The sequence below is a fragment of the Narcine bancroftii genome, chromosome 3 (genome assembly GCF_036971445.1).
Source record: "Narcine bancroftii isolate sNarBan1 chromosome 3, sNarBan1.hap1, whole genome shotgun sequence".
In the NCBI taxonomy this organism is placed as follows: Eukaryota; Metazoa; Chordata; class Chondrichthyes; order Torpediniformes; family Narcinidae; genus Narcine; species Narcine bancroftii.
In genome coordinates, this window is record NC_091471.1 from 245,403,097 (window position 1) to 245,423,333 (window position 20,237).

General features: G+C 45.5%; 1 protein-coding gene across 1 annotated transcript; it reads left to right on the top strand.

Moving 5' to 3' along the window:
- The first annotated feature begins 89 nt into the window (after positions 1 to 89).
- LOC138758444 (glutamate--cysteine ligase regulatory subunit-like) lies at positions 90 to 20,154 on the top strand. Its single transcript, XM_069927360.1, has 7 exons — positions 90 to 404; positions 2,993 to 3,064; positions 5,823 to 5,907; positions 8,254 to 8,310; positions 11,281 to 11,483; positions 15,012 to 15,126; positions 16,277 to 20,154. Exons 1-7 carry the CDS (start codon positions 282 to 284, stop codon positions 16,450 to 16,452), a joined length of 831 nt encoding a protein of 276 aa, XP_069783461.1. The 5' UTR covers positions 90 to 281; the 3' UTR covers positions 16,453 to 20,154.
- The last annotated feature ends 83 nt before the right edge of the window (positions 20,155 to 20,237 follow it).

The following is a 20,237-nucleotide window of genomic DNA, read 5'->3' on the forward strand; positions in this document are numbered from 1 at the left end:
ACAATGACTCGGCATCTAAGTTAGATCCCCACCCAACTTCTCTAATTGGCCTCATAGTTCTGACAAATGCTTCCTTCTGACTGGCTCCAAGTCATGCTTTCTTTGTTTCCCAGAGCATTATTCCTCTCTTTATATACTGCAGATGCCAGATTTGTGCATTTGTGGGCTGAGTTAAATATCGTAAAGCTGAGCGGAATTAAAACTGCTACACTTGAAGGGCTGGAGTTTTAATTTTGCTCTTGACCTTGGAATCATTTTAGACAGAACCCCTGACGTCCAAAATGACTGAGTTGAGTTCCCGGATTGGCGACTTCAGTGCGGTGAAATCAATCAGCGTGTACACTGGTAATGTAGTGAGGTGGTGCAACTCAGCGTGGTGCTATCGAGCGACACCACAGCAAGAGGTAACGTGCTGTCTGTGGTAAGGTGGCGCCTGTTAGAGCGGTGGCGGGCGTGGGGGGGGGGGGTGTCGTGAGGAACATGGGCGGGGGAAAGGGCTCTCCCATCTTCTGTGATTGGTGGAAATTCCTGCGGTCTCCATGTCCCCTGAGCGGGAGCTTCTATATTGCCGTCGGTTCATGTGTCAAGACGGGAACCTCTGACTCAGAGGATCAGGTCCTGGGGAATGTAGCTCATTTAAGCAGAATTCCGTGCTTCCTCCATTCTTATAGCGTGAACGACCAGCAAAAAAAATGAGACTATTTGGCCCCACTGTTTCATGCTCCATCTCCTTTCTCCCTCATGTATATACCAGCGTATATGATAACGCTGTATAAAACGACGCCCTGAATTTTCATCTAAAATGTATGTTTTGAGCTAAACTACCCCAAATCTTACTGCCCCAATAATCCTTTACCAACCATCCACTGACCAATGCAGTGATGCTGTCACAAGATTTTAAAAGCAAATTATCACATAAAAGTTTACATTTTAGTAGCATATTTTAAAATAAATCACCTCTAACAGGCTGTTTAAAGCCTGCTGGGCAGTTGGACCTTGTGGGGGAGCGCTGAGACTTCACTGTTAAGGCTTGGATTTTATACTTGGCGTATAAGACAGCCTCTTGTTTCGTGGAGTCATTTTAAATTTTCAATCCCACCTTAGACCCCATTTGGAATGTTGGCCTTCATAAATCGGAGTATTGAATTCAAGAGTAGGGAGGTTATGATGAAATTGTACAAGGCATTGGTGAGGCCAAATTTGGAGTACTGTGTACAGTTTTGGTCACCAAATTATAGGAAAGATATAAACAAAATAGAGAGAGTGCAGAGAAGGTTCACGAGAATGTTGACAGGATTTCAGGGTCTGAGTTACAGGGAAAGGTTGTGCAGACTGGGGCTTTTTTTCTCTGGAGCGTAGAAGATTGAGAGGGGACTTGATAAGGGTGTTTAAGATTTTAAAAGGGACAGACAGAGTAAATGTGGATAGGCTTTTTCAATTAAGAAAGGGGGAGATTCAAACTAGAGGACATGGTTTAAGATTGAAGGGGGAAAATTATAAGGGGAACATGAGGGGAAATTTCTTTACGCAGAGGGTGGTGGGGATGTGGAATGAGCTTCCGGCAGACGTGGTCGAGGCGGGATCATTGGTTACATTTAAGGAAAGACTGGATCGTTACATGGATAGGAGGGGACTAGAGGGGTATGGACCGGGTGCTGGTCAGTGGGACTAGGAGGGTGGGGATTTGCTACGGCATGGACTAGTAGGGCCGAACTGGCCTGTTCTGTGCTGTAAGTGGTTATATGGTTATAATGCGGGACTCTCTTCAACCATTTCCCAAGGGAATGCAGAGTGAGTGTAGTGAGAGAGTGAAGCAAGATAGTGTCATTAACAAATGAATCTATGAACCATGATATAAATGCTTTATGCGCAACGCTGTTACAGTGCCAGCGACCCAAGTTCGAATCCTGCGCTGTCTGTAAGGAGTTTGTAGGTGCTCCCCGTGTCTGCGTGGGTTTCCTCCAGGGGCACCGGTTTCCTCCCACCCTTCAAAAATGTACTGGGGTGAGGGGGTGTTGTAGATAAATTAGGTTTAATTGGGTGTCACAGGCTGAAAGGTCTGTTATTGAGCTGTATATCTAAAATTCAATTAAAAATGTTAAATGGAAGCATCTGCTAGAAATGTTTCGAAGTTCTGATTTACAACTTCATACCCTTTTAGTTAAGGTTGGAAATCTCTTTCAAATAAATGGGATCACCATACCTGGTACAAAACCAGGGGGCTCAGTATGAAGGCCTTGCTACCCGTCAGGTTGATGCTCTTCCCCTGGAATCCAAGGTCAAGAGCAGGAGACCCATCTGGTCGCCTTCGACCTTCTGGTTAAGTCTGACTTGCAAAGGGCAGGCACTGAGGACAGAGGCACAAGGAGGCCTTGAGCTGCAAAGTTCCACACCACAGCAGATGACTGTAGTGCACCCATTTCTCTCTTGCTACATCCCCGGCTGTCTTGATGTTAGATCTAGGCACCCTCCACCCAGATGTCATTAACATCATTTTCATTAAGAAACCTTCCCCACCTCTCCCCGTCCCCATCTCCTTCCTTTCTCACTCTCTCTCTCTCTTCCCTTTTCCCTCTGTTGCCTCTCAGAGCCAAAATCCATTCTCACCTCTCCTCTTATCATATCCAATTAACACCTTTTGGCTGTTGGTCTGGACTTACCCCCTCCCATTCTTCCCCCTTTCTCTCTTGTCTTTAAGTCAGATGCCTGTCTGCTTTTTGCTTATACCTTGGAAGAAGAGTTCAGACCCAAAATGTCAGTGATATATCTTTACCTCCTACGGATGCTACGAGACTGGCTGGGTTCCTCCAGCATTTCTGTGTGATTTTACTATAATGACAATGAGTGAAGACTTTTGTGTTTCACTGTCTGGTAAATCTCCCATGAATCATGGTGGGTAATTACAAACCCAAATCCTCCATGTTTATTAACCTAGCCCAGAAAATTTGTGGATTGATGCTTCAATGCATGACGTTAAAACAATTTTTTTTAGATTCTGGAATGTATCAAGGCTGCTTTGATTGAATGGATTTCAAAGTTCATTCGAGATCAAGTTGAACTGAACGTAAGTCTCTGATCTATATTGCTATTTAACCAAACTACATTGGACAACAATTTTTCTTTCAAAAGCTTTGCTTCCTGAAAAAAAAGGGAAATTATGATAGACAACTTGAATCTGAAAGCAAAGATAATTTCAGATTTGCTGTATCATGTAGGAAGATGGGGAAACATTAAATGAGCTTTCATTGAATTTATCATGTTTAATAATGCTGACACAACTGTCCTAAAAATGTTTTGCCGCTGATTTTCATTGAGCATCTGATGCCCCTCGTGTCAGTGTCCAATAATAGTCGGCCAGCGGTGACGGATTCCAGTTTTCCCGCTACTGTTTTTCCATGGTCACGATGTCCCGGTGAAACCTTTCACCGTGTTCGTCTCTGACGGCACCAAGATCAGCCGGGAAGACGTCCACGTGCAAATGCAGAAAATGAATTTTCAATGACATGTTGCACTTTGAGGTTTTGAATGCTTGAAGCAGACTTAAAATATGACAGGAAATCACAAAAATAGGTTATATTTAAAAGACTGTACGCGATAGGAAAAAAAAATAAGGTGATGTTTGTGATCAGCAAGCCAAAATCCTTAAAATACGCCCAAAAATGTTCAGGAACCAAAATCTTCATTGCCCAGTGCTATCAGGCTCTTAATCCTTCACATACTACCTTGAGTTTAAACTACCATGGGATGACCATAAGATCTGTCTGAACTTTTTCTTTTGCACTAACTGTGAACATTTGTTTACTTATCCTTATATACAGGCGTACAAGAAACGTGTTCGCTTTTACGAAAGGATTTCCGATTTTACCAAAAGCAGCGAGAAGTTATAGAGGCTGCATGTGTGCCCCAGCAGCCTCTTCTTCTCTCTCCTACATCCCAGTCCCCTGTGCCTCCCATCACCTCAACCTCCAAAGTCTCAGCCTAACTACACTGTACATACATTATTTCTATTTTCTAGGCTGTGTATTTATCATGTCATTCCAGCTTTTAATAAATAAGTCATATTTTAGGTTTGACGTGTTAATTGGTAGGCTTTGGGTCTGGGAATGCTCAAAACATTTTCCCATAGAAATCGAGGGTAATCGCTTCTTCGCTTTATGCCATTTCGGCTTACAAGAGGTTCTGTAGGAACACTCTAGCTTGGTAAAGTGGGGTAAACCTGTAATTCATTATCTCTTTTTTCGGTCTTGGCTTATTCTGATAGTTTATACTATTGTAGCTGGGATAGTTGTGTGGCTGCAGCAGGTAAGACTTTCAGTGAATCTGTAAATTATACTCGAAATTCCTTTTTATTTATTTTATTTTTTTTTAGATTTAGACAGGCCAGTTCAGGCCATGAGTCCATGCTGTCCAATTACACCCCATTAATCTACAAACCCCAGTGAACGGTGGGAGGAAACCGGACCTGCCCCCCAGGGAAAACCCACACAGACGTGGGGAGAACGTACAAACTCCTTACAGACAGTGCTGAATTCGAAACCTGGTCCCGATCGCTGGTGCTGTAACAGCATCGGACTAACTGCTATCCTAATTGTGCTGTAATAGTACAGAACAATTAATATTTCACAAAACTGCCTTTGGCCTGCCTTAAGGCAGATAAAGAGTCGCCAATAGTGTTGCTCGGTGCCCCTTACAGTAAGAGAGAAAGAGAAGCAAAAGAAAGGCCTTTCTGAGACACTTATATAGCAATAAGCTCTCATCACCAATTAATACTTTAGTTTATTAATTTCCCTCTGACTGTGTTCTTCTATAGTTTGTTTGAGAAAAACACCAACCCTTGACTTTATTTGTGGAGTAGAATGAGTAAAATTTAAATTATGGACAGCGCATGGTAACCATTCTACATATGGTCAGACACATGGTGCCTGGTTAGTGCACGCCATGACAGAAACAGTGACCAGGAACGATGATGTTTGAATCCAGTGCTGTCCGTAAAGAATCTGTACGTTCTTCCTGCGTCCACGTGGGTTTGTCTGAGTTATCCGGTTGCCTCTCACCTTTCCATACTTGCAGGGGTTGAAGGTTAATTGAGAAGGGCCTGTTACTGTGCTGTATGTCAACAAAAAGAAACCCAACCACTCAGCCCTGAATCTTGCTGATGCACGATCCTGCCCTCCTTCTGACCTCTTTCTCTGCTTCTGTTCTGGATGCTACCTTTTGTCATCACTGGCTCTCAATCCTGGAACTCTCCGCCCTTGAACCACTTGGGAGCAAGATCTAGGAGCAGAAGTTGGCCCACTGGCCCGTTGAGTACGCTCCGCCATTCTAATCATGAGCTGATCCGTCCTCCCACTCAGCCCCACTCCCCAGCGTTTCTCCCCACCACCCTGGCTAATCAAATACCTCACTAATTCATGGGCGGCACGGTTTGCGCAGTGCTGTTACAGAGCTAGCCATCGGGACCAGGGTTCTAATCTGGTGCCGTCTGTAAGGAGTTTGTACGTTCTCCACATGTCTGCTTGGGGTTATCCCTGGGGGCTCCAATTTTTCTCCCACCGGTCAAAGCATACCTGAGTTTGTAGCTTAATTGGGCAGCACAGAACCATGGGCTGAAATGACCTGTGGCCGTGCTGTGTGTCTAAACAAATAAATAAATAAGACAGTTTTTTGTTCAAGGAGTGTCTTCGACTCCATATTCTGGGACAGTTCGAGATAACGGCCTTATCAGTGACATAATGAATTGAACGTTGTGGAGTCCTCAACCGACTGAAGTTGTCTTCTTTAACATTGATTTAGCGCAATTTTATTCTCTCGTTAATTTGCAGGGATCAGCAGAGCATGTCATTTGCAATGTTATTCAGGATAATGAGAGGATTGGACCCAACGAGAGAGAAGATATCAAACTGTCAGGTAGGTCTCTCCTAGATTTGTGTTAGATTTGCAGGATCCTTGGAAATAGGTCTTCTCATCGGTTGGAGTTTAAGATCAGTCTTCATGCCATAAAACCATATAACATAGATACGGAGCGGAAACAGGCCATGTCAGCCTTTCGAGTCCACACCAGGTCACTAGGACAACTCCACTAGGTCAAACCTCCCGCTCTCCGCCAATAACCCTCTGACCCCCCTCACCTCCATGTACACGTCCAACCTTCTCTTAAATGACAGAAGGGACCCTGCCGCAACTCTCTCATTCGGAAGTTCATTCCATTCTGCCACCGCTCGCTGAGTGAAAAAGCCACCTCTAATATTTCTCCTAAAGTGTTGCCCCCTCACCCTTAACTCATGACCTCTTGTTCCAACCTACCCTGCCCTCAGGGGAAAGAGTTTCTTTATGTCTAATCCATCTATTCTTTTCATAATTTTAAATACCTCTATCAAGTCCCCTCTCTGTCATCTACATTCCAATGAATAAAGTCCCAGTCTCCTTAATCTCTCCCTGTAATCCAGTTGCTGTAAGACAGGCAACATCCTTGTAAACCTTCTCTGCACCTTCTCCATCTATCTATATCCTTTCTATAATTTGGAGACCAGAACTGAGCACAGTACTCCATTGGATGGAATAGACGTCAAATGTCTGAAGCAATCCTCAGAAGACCTGAAGAAAGATGGAGGTGAGCTCACCAGTGCTGGTGAGATGGACCCGATTATCATCAGCCTGTAGGGAGCATGAACTTCAAGTTTATGGTCACATGTTCCAAAAAATGCAGGTTGTTTGGCGAGCAGACCATTTCACCCATAGTAAGATGCAGAGATGCATAAAGAGATCAGTTGATACGGTGGCGGGGGGTGGGGGGGTGGGGGGCGAGGCAAGAAAACTTTATTGTCATGAGGTTCATTCAGGAGTATGTTAACACTGGACAACAATGTTTTTTCTCAAAAGCTTTGCTTCCTGGAAAAAAAAGTATTGGAGATTATGATAGACAACTTTAAGCTAAACACAAAGTTAATTTCATATTTACTGTATCACCTCGGAACTTGCAGGAACGTTAAATTAATTTTTATTGAATTTAACGCATTTAATCACACAATGATGCTAACATCCGACCTAAAAATGTTTTGCCACTGATTTTCATTTGTACTCAGTATCCGATGCCTCTCGTGTCAGTGTCTGACAATAGTCGGCCGGCATTGATGGATTCCAATGGCCCCCAATACCGCTTTTCCAGGGTCGCAGTGTCCTGGTGAAACTTTTCACCGTGTTCGTCACTGATAGCACCAAGATCAGCAGGGAAGACGTCCAAGTTCGAATGCAGAAAATTAATTTTTAATGACATGTTTTATATGCTGGAAGTCGACAAAATATAACAGGAAATCATAAAAATGGGGTTTATCCCATAAATGGTACATGATAGGAAAATTTTAGTGATTTTTGTGACCAGAAGCCCAAATTCCATAAAGTGTTCAGGAAGGAAAATCTTCATTGTCCAGTGTAACAGAGGGAAGGAAACTTACCTTGAATCTGGTGATCTCAAACTCGTGGGTCTTCTTCCTGATAGGACGTGGAGGAGAGAACAGGTTGATAAGAGAGGGCCGGGGAGAGAAAAGTAAGCAGGGCCATCTCTCCGCCCCAGTCATTCAAAGGTGATAGGAGAAGGCTAAAGGTGACCATTCGGAGATTTAACCACCAAACCCTGTTTCAATGCAACTTGTGGAGATAAGCCAGGCTGATCCCAGATCTCATTTCATCAGCACCGGGAATCTCAGCACTTGTTGCACTGTAATAAAACTATTCTAAGCCAAGGGTTAACGTGACGGTTGGCGCAATGCCTTTACAGCGCCAGCGATCAGGACTGGACCAGGGTTTGCATCCCGCGCTGTCTGTAAGGAGTTTGTACGTTCTCCCCGTGTCTGCATGGGTTTTCTCCGGGGGCTCTGGTTTCCTCCCACTCTTCAAAAACGTACTGGGGGTGTAGATTAATGGGGTGTACATGGACTGAAGTGGCCTGTTACTGTGCTGTTGGTCTAATTTAAAAAATTAAATCAAATTTTTTAAACTGGGGCCCCCAATTTCAGGTTAAAGCCTCAGTATCTAAAGAGATGGCCCCTGCCACTGGAGCTGAATAATCCAGTCATTGAAAATTGCAATGGAGATAGGCCATTTGGCCCATTGTGAATATACTGGCCAATGCAAGGAGGTACAGGTTCATCCCACCTCTTGTGCAGTTACTTCTGTGGGTGACAGCTGTGGAATGTATGGTGTTGGGGATCTGCTTTTATGGGTAATTGCTGACCTTCCTCCTCTTGTCATCCTCAGCCAAGCTGTTCCTCTACATGTTTGAGCCGGGCATCATCAGCGAAGCGGTGACCAGAGGTAGGCAAGTAAATCTCTTGTCACTCTATGGACAGGGGGTTCCAAGCACCCTCCTTTCTGCATTGAGACAGCCGCATCCTGCAGAGTAACAGCAGGAATGTGGGGCAGGGCATGGAGATGATGGCCAAATGGCCTCCTTCTATGTCGTAATCCTGGCACTATGTGGGGAATTGGGTGCTGCACCCTCCAGCAAATCACTGAGGTATTGTAGAGATCCTCTGAAGCCTGCCAGTGGAGAAGTGATCAAGGTAACCTTGCCTCATGCAGGTTGTCCTGCCATACAACCCCACTGCATCTGGATGTTATGATCTGAGCACTCATCCAGCATCTCCTGATAGCTCCATTGGACAGTAGACTGGCTGCTATTCTTCTCCCAGGTCCCAATTATTCCATTGATATCAAGGAAGCCATTTGGCCCATCAGATCCTCACCAGCTCCCAACAGAGCAATCCTATCAGTCCTTTGTCTTTGTTTCTCTGGAGCCCTGCAACTTAGTTAAGATATTACGTTGTCATGTAATAAAACAGGAAATGTAATATTACCCAAAATTTCCTTTGGTCTACTGTAAGGCAGTTCAAGATTCATCCTCAGCAGAAACTGCCTGGTGCCCCTTATGGTCAGATAAAGAGAAGCAAGCGAGAGTGTCCCCAGATCACTGAATGTCTATGGATTCGCCTCCAGCGTTCCCTCAGCCTCCGCAGCCACACAGCTTTCAGTCCAAACCATTCTCTCTCACGTGGCCACCAATTATCCCACTCGTGCTAAGGCTGACATCTCTCTCTCTCTGTTTTTACTTCGACCATGGTGTCTGCAGATTTTAATGTCTTACTTCTGATTTGCCCAATCTGACAAACAGAAGGACACTTCTTGGTTGGTTCTTGGTGCAAACCCCTTACAGACAGCCCTGGATTTGAACCCGGGTCCCTGGCACTATAACCATGTTGCTCTAACCTCTTCACTAACCATGCTTCCTTAGGCCACAGAGCTGCGAGACAATGTAAACACACACACACACACACACACACACACACACACACACACACACACACACACACACACACACACACACACACACACACACACACACACACACACACACACACACACACACACACACACACACATCTATATGCAGTCTCTTTCTTTTCCAGTCTATTGCAAAGGGGCCAGTCAGAGTTGCCTTCACTGGGCTGCCGGATCCACAATCCTCACAAGCCTCGATCTCCTGCCTCAGGTGTTGTCCCATTCCTCACACATTCCCCAGCAAATCCTCCTCTAATGACCCACCTACACTACTGGTAGATTTCCATGAATAATTCAAGCAAACAATTAGTCATAATGTACAGAATTTGATTAGTTGGCTCGTTGACTCTGTAAACATAGAGACTAATCTGGCACTAATCCTATTTTATTCTCCCCACAATCCTTCAACTCCTACGAGTTTCTCTTCTTTCTTCTTTGGCTTGGCTTTGCAGACGAAGATTTATGGAGGGGTATGTTCACGTCTGCTGCAGGCTCGTTGGTGATTGACAATTCCAATGCAGGACAGGCAGCCACAGTTGCAGTGGTTGCAAGGGAAAATTGGTTGGTTGGGGTTGGGTGTTGGGTTTTCCTCCTTTGTCTTTTGTCAGTGAGGTGGGCTCTGCGGTCTTCTTCAAAGGAGGTTGCTGCCCGCCGAACTGTGAGGTGCCAAGATGCACGGCTGGAGGCGATATCATCTCACTGGCGGTGGTCAATGTGGCAGGCACCAAGAGATTTCTCTAAGCAGTCCTTGTACCTCTTCTTTGGTGCACCTCTATCTCGGTGGCCAGTGGAGAGCTCGCCATAGAACACAATCTTGGGAAAGCGATGGTCCTCCATTCTGGAGATGTGACCCACCCAACGCAGTTGGGTCTTCAGCAGCTTATTTAAACAACAAGGGGGGATTTATGGTGGCCAATTAACCTGTCAATTTGCACATTTTTGGGGTTGTGGAAAGAAACTGAAGCACCCAAGTAGTTACAAAGGAAAGGACACGCCACTGGCACCAGAGATCAGATCTCAACCCATGTCAGTGAGGTTGTGAAGCACCATCTCCACTTTCTGTACCAATGTGGTTTGCTTCCACTAGCCACAAGTCCGCTGGAGTACAATTCATCTGCCAGGAAGTTCATTTATCATGATTCATGCCATTGAACCCTGGCCGACCAAGAAAACTCAATTAGCCTATCAACCCCTCCACATGCTTTTGGGCGGTCAAAACTGACGCCGGTCATGGGGACAACATACAAACTTCTTACAGATCAGCCATGATCTCGTTGAATGGCGGAGCAGGCTCGAAGGGTCGAATTACCTACTCTTCCTCCTATCTTCTCTGTTTCTATGTTTCTATATTCTAATTGGCTCATCTCCACCTACCTGCCTTTTCTCCATATCCCTTAATTACCCTACTATGTAAAAATCTATCTAACCTTGTCAAACATATATTTACTGAGGCCACCTCCTCTGCTTCAATGAGCAGAGAATTCTACAGATTCACCACCCTCTGGGAAAAACAGTTCCTCCTCATCTTCGTCCTAAATCTACTGCCTTGAATTCTGAGACTACGTCTCCTAGTTCTGGTCTCCCCCATCATTGGAAACAACTTGCCTACCTCTACCTTATCTATGCCTTTCATAATTTTATACATTCCTATGTTCCCCTCTCATTTTTCTAAATTCCAGGACGTTAGTCCCATAGGGTAGTCCTCATGAGGCCAAGCGCAGGCAAATGGGACGAGGCTGATGTGAGCCACTCGGGATGAAGGAGCTGTTTTCCATGCTGTTGAACTCTATGTCTCCATAAGATCTTGGGGTCCCACGTGACCAGGGAGGGGCAAGGCCTTGGGAAATAATTTTCCAATCTGGAGACCTGTCAATCCCCCCTGTCCTTTGTAATGAGGACACACTGAGCAGAAGATTTAAGGGATTTGTTTTCTTTGTCCGATGTCAGCCTGCTCGATGCTGGGAGTGGCACAGCTGGATTCCGTAACCCTTGCCCTGCCCCCGTTGCCCCCAGGGAAACACCGATCCCTAGAGGAGCTGCTGCCTCTGTGGGAGGAACTGGAGACACTGGTCAAGGGGCAGAAGGTCACATCCATCGGAGTGTCGGACTTGGACAAGAAACTGTTGGAGGATCTCTGCTTCAATGTACAGGTACAAAAATCTTCCATTGTCAAGTCAAGTTTATTGTCATCTGATTGCTCAAGTACAACTCAACTAAAAACACGCAGACACACAATCAGACATAACACGAATACAGACAAACAATACATATGCAGGAAGTATTCATCTATGCAAATAAGTAAATAACTATTGTTACATGAATATGAGAGTCTCGGATGGTCAGTGTGAGCAGTTCCTTTGGTCGTTCAGCATTCTCACTGCCCATGGGAAGAATCTGTTCCTCAGCCTGGTGGTGCTGGCTCTGATCCTCCTGGATCTCTTCCCTGATGGGAGCAGCTGATAAATGCTGTGTGCGGGGTGGAAGGGGTCCTCAATGATTTTGTGCGCCCTCTTCAGACAATGATCCCAGTAGATCACGTTAATTTTGGGGAGGGAGACTCCAGTGATCCTCCCTGCCACTCTTAATGGTCCTGGGATTGGTCTCCGAACTATTTATCTGCAGTAACTGTACCATGCTGTGATGCAGCCGGCCAGGATGCTCTTGATAGAGTCTCTGTAGAAGGTTGACATGGTGGTGGTCCATAGCCTTGCCCGCCTCAGTGTTCTCAGGACGTGCAGTCACTGTTGCGTCTTTCTGACCGGTGAGGAGTTGTTGTGTGTCCACGATAGGTCACTATAAGTGAACTCCAAAGAAACTGAAGCCCTCTGCTTTCTCCATGATAGCATCCTTGATGTGTAGAGGAGGGTAGCTTCACTTCCTCAGGCAAAACCCTCCCGCCCCCCAGGTAATCTGTCACTTCCACAACAGCTAATCATGTTGCTTCACGTGCGGTAGAGTGGATACATTCGTTGATTGGCGTGTGCCTTGAATATTGACCTGTATTCAGGAGTTCAGGGTCAACCTCTGGGCCTTTCTGACGGCAAACCTGTACCATGATGTATCTCAGGAATTGGTGCTTGTGTAGACAACACATTCATTGGTGGATTGTGGACCTCAAAGAAAGTTGTCCAAGGACAGAGTGAGACATGGATAAGGTGGAACGCTGAGTGGAGCAACAGCAAATGGCAGATAAATATGAGGGAATGCACTTTGGGAGGTCAAATCCCTCCAAGAATCTATTTATTTAAGATTGTTTATTTAATTTTTATACCCTCTATGTACTGCATATACATTGCTTGTAAATATGTGTGTTATGTGTTACACCAAAGACTGAAAAATGCTTTTTCATCCAGTTTTACTTCAGAATTGTATGATAAAAATAAACTTGAACTTAAGCAGATGCTGGTAGGTGAAATCAGAATCAGAATTTATTGTCATGAACAAGTCACGAAATTCTATGTTATGCACCAGAATCATAGTGGAAGCATACATTTCATAACCGTCTTACAACAATAATTCTTTTTTTTTAAATAGCGCACGTAAAGTGAGGCAGTGTCTGTGGTTCTTTGATCATTCAGGAATCTGATGGCAGCGAGGTCCTTTTGCCGCTGAGTGCCCCTGTACCTTTGTTGCCTGATGCTAGCAGAGGGAAGGAGTTGTGGGCTGGTTGGTGGTGGGGTCTTTGAGGATAGAGACTGCTTTTTGTTTAAAGACACTGCCTCTTGTAGATGTCCTGGATGGTGTAAACGTCAGAGATTTGATGCACGGAGAGATCCTGGGGAGCAAGGACATCATTCCCAGAGAGTAGTGAAGAAGGCTGTTGATACTCTTGCCTTCATGGGTTGAGGCACTGAGTACAAGAAATGTCACATCAAGTCATAATTGTGGCATGGTTAGTGTAGTGGTTAGCACAGAGCCGGCGACCGGGGGTTTAAATCTGGCGCCGTCTGTAACGAGTTAGAACGTTCTCCTCGCATCTAGGTGGGCTTTCTCCGGGTGCTCCAGTTTCTTCCAGACATACAGAGATAATTGGTCACATGGGTGTATTTGGCTGGCACAGACATGGGCCAGAAAGGGCTGTTGATGTGTTGTATCTCTAAATGTCCTTAAAAATAATTGTACAAAATATTGCTGGATCATATTCAAAGCGTCATGTGCACAGTTCTTGCTGTCACCCTACTGGAAGGATGTGGAGGCGATAATGAGAGTGCAGAATAGATGCTGTTGGTATGGAGGGGATAGTTACAAGGACAGATTGGATAGACTGGCTATGATGAAGGGGCATAAGGAGTTTGTACATTCTCCCTATGGGTTTTCCCCACGGGCTCGAATTTCCTCCCACCGTTCAAAGCGTACTGGAGTGTAGATCAATTAGGTGTAATTAGCCGCCACAGGCCAAAAGGGCATGCTGCATGTCTAAATTTTAAAAAAATTAAATTTAAATTTAAAAATATATCAATAGACTCTTTTTCCCAGGCCAGGGGAGTCTAGGGTGCAGGTTTAAGCCACAAAGGAAGATATTTAAAGGAGATCTGAGTGGTAAATTTTTCACACAGAGGGTATAGATGAGCTGTCAGAGGAAGTGGTGGAAATAACAATCTTTAAAGAGTGTTTGGAGGGATATGGATGGATTATGGAGAGATGAGCTGAATGGAGGCAACTGGGATTACTGTTGATAGTCATTGCAGTCGACATGAATGAGGGAGATTGCAAGGTATGGTACTTTTTAACGTGCATACAAAAGAAATCGTGTTACAACAGGTTTCATTTTTATAGTGTGTTGTATGTTTCCAAATACCCTATGTTAGGAATATGGTCAAATAAAAAGCTGATAAGAGCCACAGACGAACAATGACCAGAGTCTTGGTCACAGAGGACAGTTAAATATCGCTTCTGAAGGGCAGTTTGACAGGGAATTTTGGGCGGAAGATTCTAGGTGCAAGCAGCTGAAGGCACATCCAACTTCGGGAGAATGACTCTGCTCCTGGTGGGACTGGAGGAGTGTGCAGTGGCTTCTGGGAGATTTCAGAGTTGGGGGGGAAATCAGTGAACCATAGACAGATAGGTGTGTGAGAAATGAGCTATGGGCCGAATGCAAGAAGAATGGACCAGCGTGGGTCGGCATGGACAGGTTGGGCTGAAGGTCCTGTTTCTGTGCTGACTCAGATGGTAAATCCGTTGCCCATTGTCATAGCTTGTGGGAGTTTGCAAATTGCCTAATATGTTTCCGACATTAGGTGGTGTCAGAAGGGAGCAAGCAATGGAGGGGCCCCATTGTTCAGTTCGAGCACATGACTGAAATTAACCAGAGTGTTCTGATCCTGGTTGTGAGAGAGGTTATGTGAGGGTATCTGTTCAACAACAGCCAGCTGCCTTCTACAGTTAAGGCATGGTTAGTGTGATGCCATTACAGTGCCAGAGCCCCTGGGGAAAACCCACACTGACTCGGGGAGAACGTGCAAACTCATTACAGACAGCTCGGGATTCCAACCCTGGTCCTGATCAATGGCTCTGTAACTGTGTTGCGCTAACCTTGGCGCCCCTATCCTGACCAAGCGAGCAGAAATATAGGTGCAAAATAGAGAAGGGAATTGAAATGAATGCGGATAAACAAACATGACTCTAAATGTTGCCAGATGCTCTTACAACTTTTCTAACCAAGGTTATATCTGCCGCAGATCCAACCAAGCAGTTGCCAAGTGAACCTGGCCTCTTGCTGCATAATACCACCCGAACTGACCACCTTCGCGAGTGAAAACAACATCCAATTGTTGACCCACAACGACCCGACAGGTATCATCAACCTCTTTGTGATTTGCTCTCCTTGTTTGTTGACTTACCACTAGTGGACTTAGTGGAGAGTCAGGAGTAGGTCATGTACCTAGCGCTCATCAGTCCAAATCCCACCAACACTGGAGTGGATTCACCCCTCCCCCCCCACCCCCCCACCACCCCCCCACCACCCCCAAGTATGAAGAATGTGTTGGGATACTACACTGGACAATGAAGATTTTGCTTCCTGAACACTTTTGGGTGTATTTATGGATTTTGGACTACAGATCACAAAAATCATCTTAAAATTTTCCTATCACGTACCTTTTTTTTATACATATAACCTATTTTTGTGATTTCCTGTCATATTTAAAGTCTACTAGTACATTGCCCACAAAGCCAGCAGTTTTGGTCTGTCCAAGCCTGCCTGGGTACACACTCAGTGCAAGTGCGATGCAAATATTGTCTTAGGCCTGGGCTCGATGAGTCAGGTTAAATACAGTTTTCTTGGTGACTGCATCCAGCTGAGTGACCTCAGCTTATACCTGCTTTTTTGCTCCTAGATTGACAAAGGGCTCAGGCCCGAAATATTGGTTATTCTTTATTTCCCACAGAGGCTGCGCGACCTGCTGGGTCTCTCCAGAACTTTTGTGCGTGGCACCAATGGTCAGAATTGCAATAAACGCATGATTTACCAAATGTATACCATGAGGGGAGAAAAGTTTAAGTGAGAATTCAGGGGTCTGCTTCTTACAGAGCATGCCTGGAGTGCATTGCCAGGGGTGTCGTGGAGGTTGTTTCCATGGGGACTTTTAAAGACTCTTAGACAAACACATGGGTGCAAGAAAAATAAAGGGTAATGGATGTGAAGGTTTAGATTGTTGAGTAGGTTTATATAGGGCGGCACCACATCGTGGGGCAAAGGGCCTTCACTGTGCTGTAATGTTACAAAACACTTGGGTTTGAATCCCGCACTCTCTGCAAGGAGTTTGTACGCTCTCCCCATGTCTGTGTGGAATTTCCCCGGGGGCTCTGGTTTCCTCCCACCATTCAAAATGTCTGGGGTTTGTAGGTAATTGGGCGGCATGGGCTCGTGGCCCAAAAGGGCCTGTTACCATGCTGTAAAGTATGTATGTCTAAATATTTCACTGGGGTTTTCTCTCCTGCGCAGATATCTTCCCAGTGGGACTCTTCCAGGAAACCCTTGGTGCCATCCTGCAGGACCCTGCTACGTCTGAGTGCACGCCCCAGTGGATCCTTCGGTACTCGGCCATTATTAAGCACAGAGGGGTGATCAAGTCCAAAGGGTATCTGATCAAGGCGGAGAGAACTGGGGAGAATCACTGAGTGCTCCACTGCTCATTCCGTCTCACTAACTCCGAGGGCTTTGGGGCAATGGGATGTAAAAACCATGGGTCAGCTAGGATCTGAAACTGGGACCGGAGGTGCAGCCCAAACAGAGCGGTTGACCGCAGGATCTTCTCGACGCTCTCCTTTGACCGTGTACAGTCATGAACCTTGTCTGTCATAAGGAGAGGGGCAGTGGTCAATGGTAGCATGGTCCAAGTTCAGTGTCAAGTTTGCCCAGATGCCCTTAGGTTTGTCACTGTGATACATGCATTTCTGTAGAACCCCCAGTGCGTTAAGAAAGAGTTGCTGTGCTAATACTGCAATCAACTTCTTTGACCCAGAGCAGGAACTACAACTCTTGCGTGTCATTCCCACAGATATCTTCTTAACATTTGAACACTATGACTTCCCTTTTTCTTAACTTCTCCCTACTCTTTCTCCCTCTGTTAACCCAGTGTCTTCTTCCCTCTACTCAATGTCATGAGGTGAAAAGCCCACCGTGCTTCTGGACGAGGAGTTAACATTTCAAGTTTCCGAGCCCATGCCCCCAATGGCAGCTCAGTTTTCTTTCTCCTCACGTGCTACCCGACCTGCTGACTTTTTCCACCAGTTTTAGATTTTAATTCAGCATTCCAACATCTGCAGTTATTTTCAGTAGTTCCTGAGGGCGGGGGAAGCCAACAAAAAGGAAGCACTGTGTAAAGACCATGTCCAGAGTAAAACTCTGTCCCTCTTTACCCTTTTGACAGTCCAAGTTGGGGTTGACTTGAACATCTCCCTTGTTTATCCACAATCAGTGCCAAATTTTTTTTAACTGAGGAACAGCAACTTTAATCAGACCAGAACACTGTTCCCTTGTGGTCGAGCGCTGTTGGTTCCCACTCCTTGCAAGCGAGGTGTGTTGATAAAATCTACTGTGCTTACCTTATTTTGTGGCAGAGATGCATGGAGGAAGTCAGTCGCTCTCCTGACCTTGCAGCTTGATACTCTGTGAGCACCTTCAGCGCAGTTTACAGCTGGCGCTGGTCCAGGGCTCAACTCTCTATGCCCTGGGTAATTCAGACCCCTCAGTCCCTCGGTGAGACAATTCACACAGCCCCCCCCCCCCCCCCCCACCCAGGGACCTACACCTCAGGCGAGCTGAAGTGCGGTTGCTCAGCGATATTACAACAGAACGCACCATCTGGACTGCAGGATGCGTGTCAGAATCTGAGCCTGGGGCAGTGACACTGGAGAAGGTCAATTTGTGCAAAGGCCCAGGGATGTAATATGCAAAGGCGCCCGGGGGGAGGGCAGATGCTGGGATCTGGGGCTGCATGCTCTCTGCTGGGGGAACTTTGCAGGTCAAGCAGCGTCAGTGGGAGAAAAAGAATGGTCAGCCTTTCAGATTGGAACCCTTCATAAAACTTCCTACTGAGTCCCTGTTCTACCACTGGCCATCATCCCAACCAAGATAGATCATCGGTGGATAGAGACCTATGCATGCAGACTGAAGCCCTCCAGTGTCTCATTGTTTACTCGAGTGACCCAACTTGTTTGCCTTTATAGGCCAGGGCATTGAGTATAGAAGATGGGGCTCCATTGGAGGCATTGGTTAGGTTGCATTTGGTCTATTTTGTGCTTTTCTGGTTACCACATCATAGAAAGGATGTGGTCACAATTAAAAAAAAGTGAAGAAGAAGTTTTAGCAAGAAATCGGATGGGATGGGCTTCAAGGGACGAGGGCCAAATGCAGGTAGGTAGGACGAGCGTGGATGGGACTTTTGGGTCAAAGTGGGCTCTAATGGCCTATTTCCATGCTCAATTACTCTAAGCCGGGTGTCGCCGGGAAGGGAAGGCTTTTGTTACGAGGAGAGCTGGGTCAGTTTGCATTAACCTCAATGGAGAGCAGGAGGCAGAGGGGTGACGAGATGGATGGTTATAAAATAATGAAGGGGATGGATGGCGTAGATCTGCCATTCTCAATGGGGAGCACAGCACTGAAATTATAAAGTATTTTTTTATGTCACTGATAGAAAGAAATACAGAAAAAAAAACTTTTTGAATTTACTTCATGTAGCAAACATGAAAGTACATAACCAACATTTCAGGCTCAAGCCTTGCATCAAGGTGTCAAAAAATATCAGCATTTTTTTGACATTTTTTCCATACCTTGATGAAGAGCTCAAGACAGAAACGTCGGTTCTGTATCTTTTTCTTTGCTCTATAAAAAAAGGACGCCGTTTGGCCTGCTGAGTTTCTCCAGCAATGTCTCAACTTGTGGACTTTTGTGTTTTACTTAAACTTGACCGCTTCACAGGGAAAGGGGCCCTAAACTTTAAGCAGAGTCCTAAGTGGGGCCATCACCAAAAAAAAATTGAGAATGGCTGGAATAGATAGTCAAATTTTTTTTCTTGGGACAGGGGATTTAGAACTGTAAATTGAAGGTGTAAATGGAGCAATTTAAAGGAGATTTAAGGGGTCCGTTCTCTGTTATGCTTGTTCTTTCTAGAAGAATGACTTTACAGGGGTTTAACACTTGAACCGACTTTTATTTTCCTTGAGCTGCTTCAACCAACTCCCAACACATATCACTTCCGGTTTTCGCCCAACTGGGAAATATGGTTCTTATTTACCCGCAGCATTCTCCACACAAGAGGGGAGTAAAGATGTGGAGCGAGTTGCCAGAGGAGGCGGTAGAAGCAGACACAATCACACCATCGGCAAAAACATCTGGATATGTACGTAGCTAGGAACACAATGGGGGGGGAGTGGGTATCTCAGATAGCCTGCATTAGATGGTTGGAGAGGCCTGTTTCCATGCTCTCTGAGAACTGCTAGAGTGGCAAGGGTCACAGGGTTATACCTCATGGCAGCAGGAAACCGGGTTCAATCCTCACCTCCGGGGCTATCTGCGTGGAGTTTGCTCGTTCTTTCTGGAGGGTTCAGTTTCCTTCCCATGCTCCAAGGGAGTTGCTAATTTGAAAGATTATGGCCCCACACTGGGGGAGGGGGTGAGTGGCAGGATGATTAAAGTATGAATTAGGATAGATGGGAGGGAGATAAATGGGATTGAACCCATGTAATGATTCATATTACCCCCTGACTCATAAAGAAAGCTAAGGTTACTTTGGTATTTTTGATGAGCTCAATGACTGCATTTCCTCTCCCCTGTGATACAGGAAAGTCAGTGATATTCAGTTAGCATTTCTGGGTCAGAATCCTCTTTTCCCCGATCATAGTGGGTACATCATCAGCTATAGCGGCCTTGCTTGGATGCACCAGTTAGGGTCAGGAACCTCCCAGGTACCGACCATTATTCTCCACCAAACCCCTGAGATGATCAGTGGGAAAAAGAACCAGAGGGACCATTTAAAGAAAATCCGAGGTGCTGTGTTTGCGCGGTCGATTTGAAAAATATCTGGGTTTATGTAATGAAATAAAGTTGAGGATCAAGAAAAAAAGCAAGATACAGTGATATTTTTGTGTCCCTGCCCTGCTAACAAATCGATGAGTGATTGCATATATGTCTGAGCACATATGTACATTTGGTGTCTGCGTGTAGGTTTATTTTGTGTCTGAGTTGGTGTCTGTTTGTACAAATGTGGCTATTTCAGTGTTCATGAGTACATCAGTGTGTTCAGGTATTATGAATTTGCACAAAGTATACATGGTGCACCTGTAAGAGGGAGACAATGTGTGTGAAAGAGTTGGTGCGTGTTTGTCAGGTGTGTGTTCGTGTGCATGTGTCTTCGTATGTGTGCATGTGTGTGCACACATGTGCGTGTGCCTGTGTGCTCATG

What these genes read in the sequence shown, in the direction of transcription:
- LOC138758444 (XM_069927360.1), top strand. Translation starts at nt 282, where the DNA reads ATGACTGAGTTGAGTTCCCGGATTGGCGACTTCAGTGCGGTGAAATCA. An exon ending in GAGATCAAGTTGAACTGAAC is followed by an intron (nt 3,065 to 5,822) that starts GTAAGTCTCTGA and finishes GTTAATTTGCAG; the next exon opens with GGATCAGCAGAGCATGTCAT. An exon ending in AGAAGATATCAAACTGTCAG is followed by an intron (nt 5,908 to 8,253) that starts GTAGGTCTCTCC and finishes TGTCATCCTCAG; the next exon opens with CCAAGCTGTTCCTCTACATG.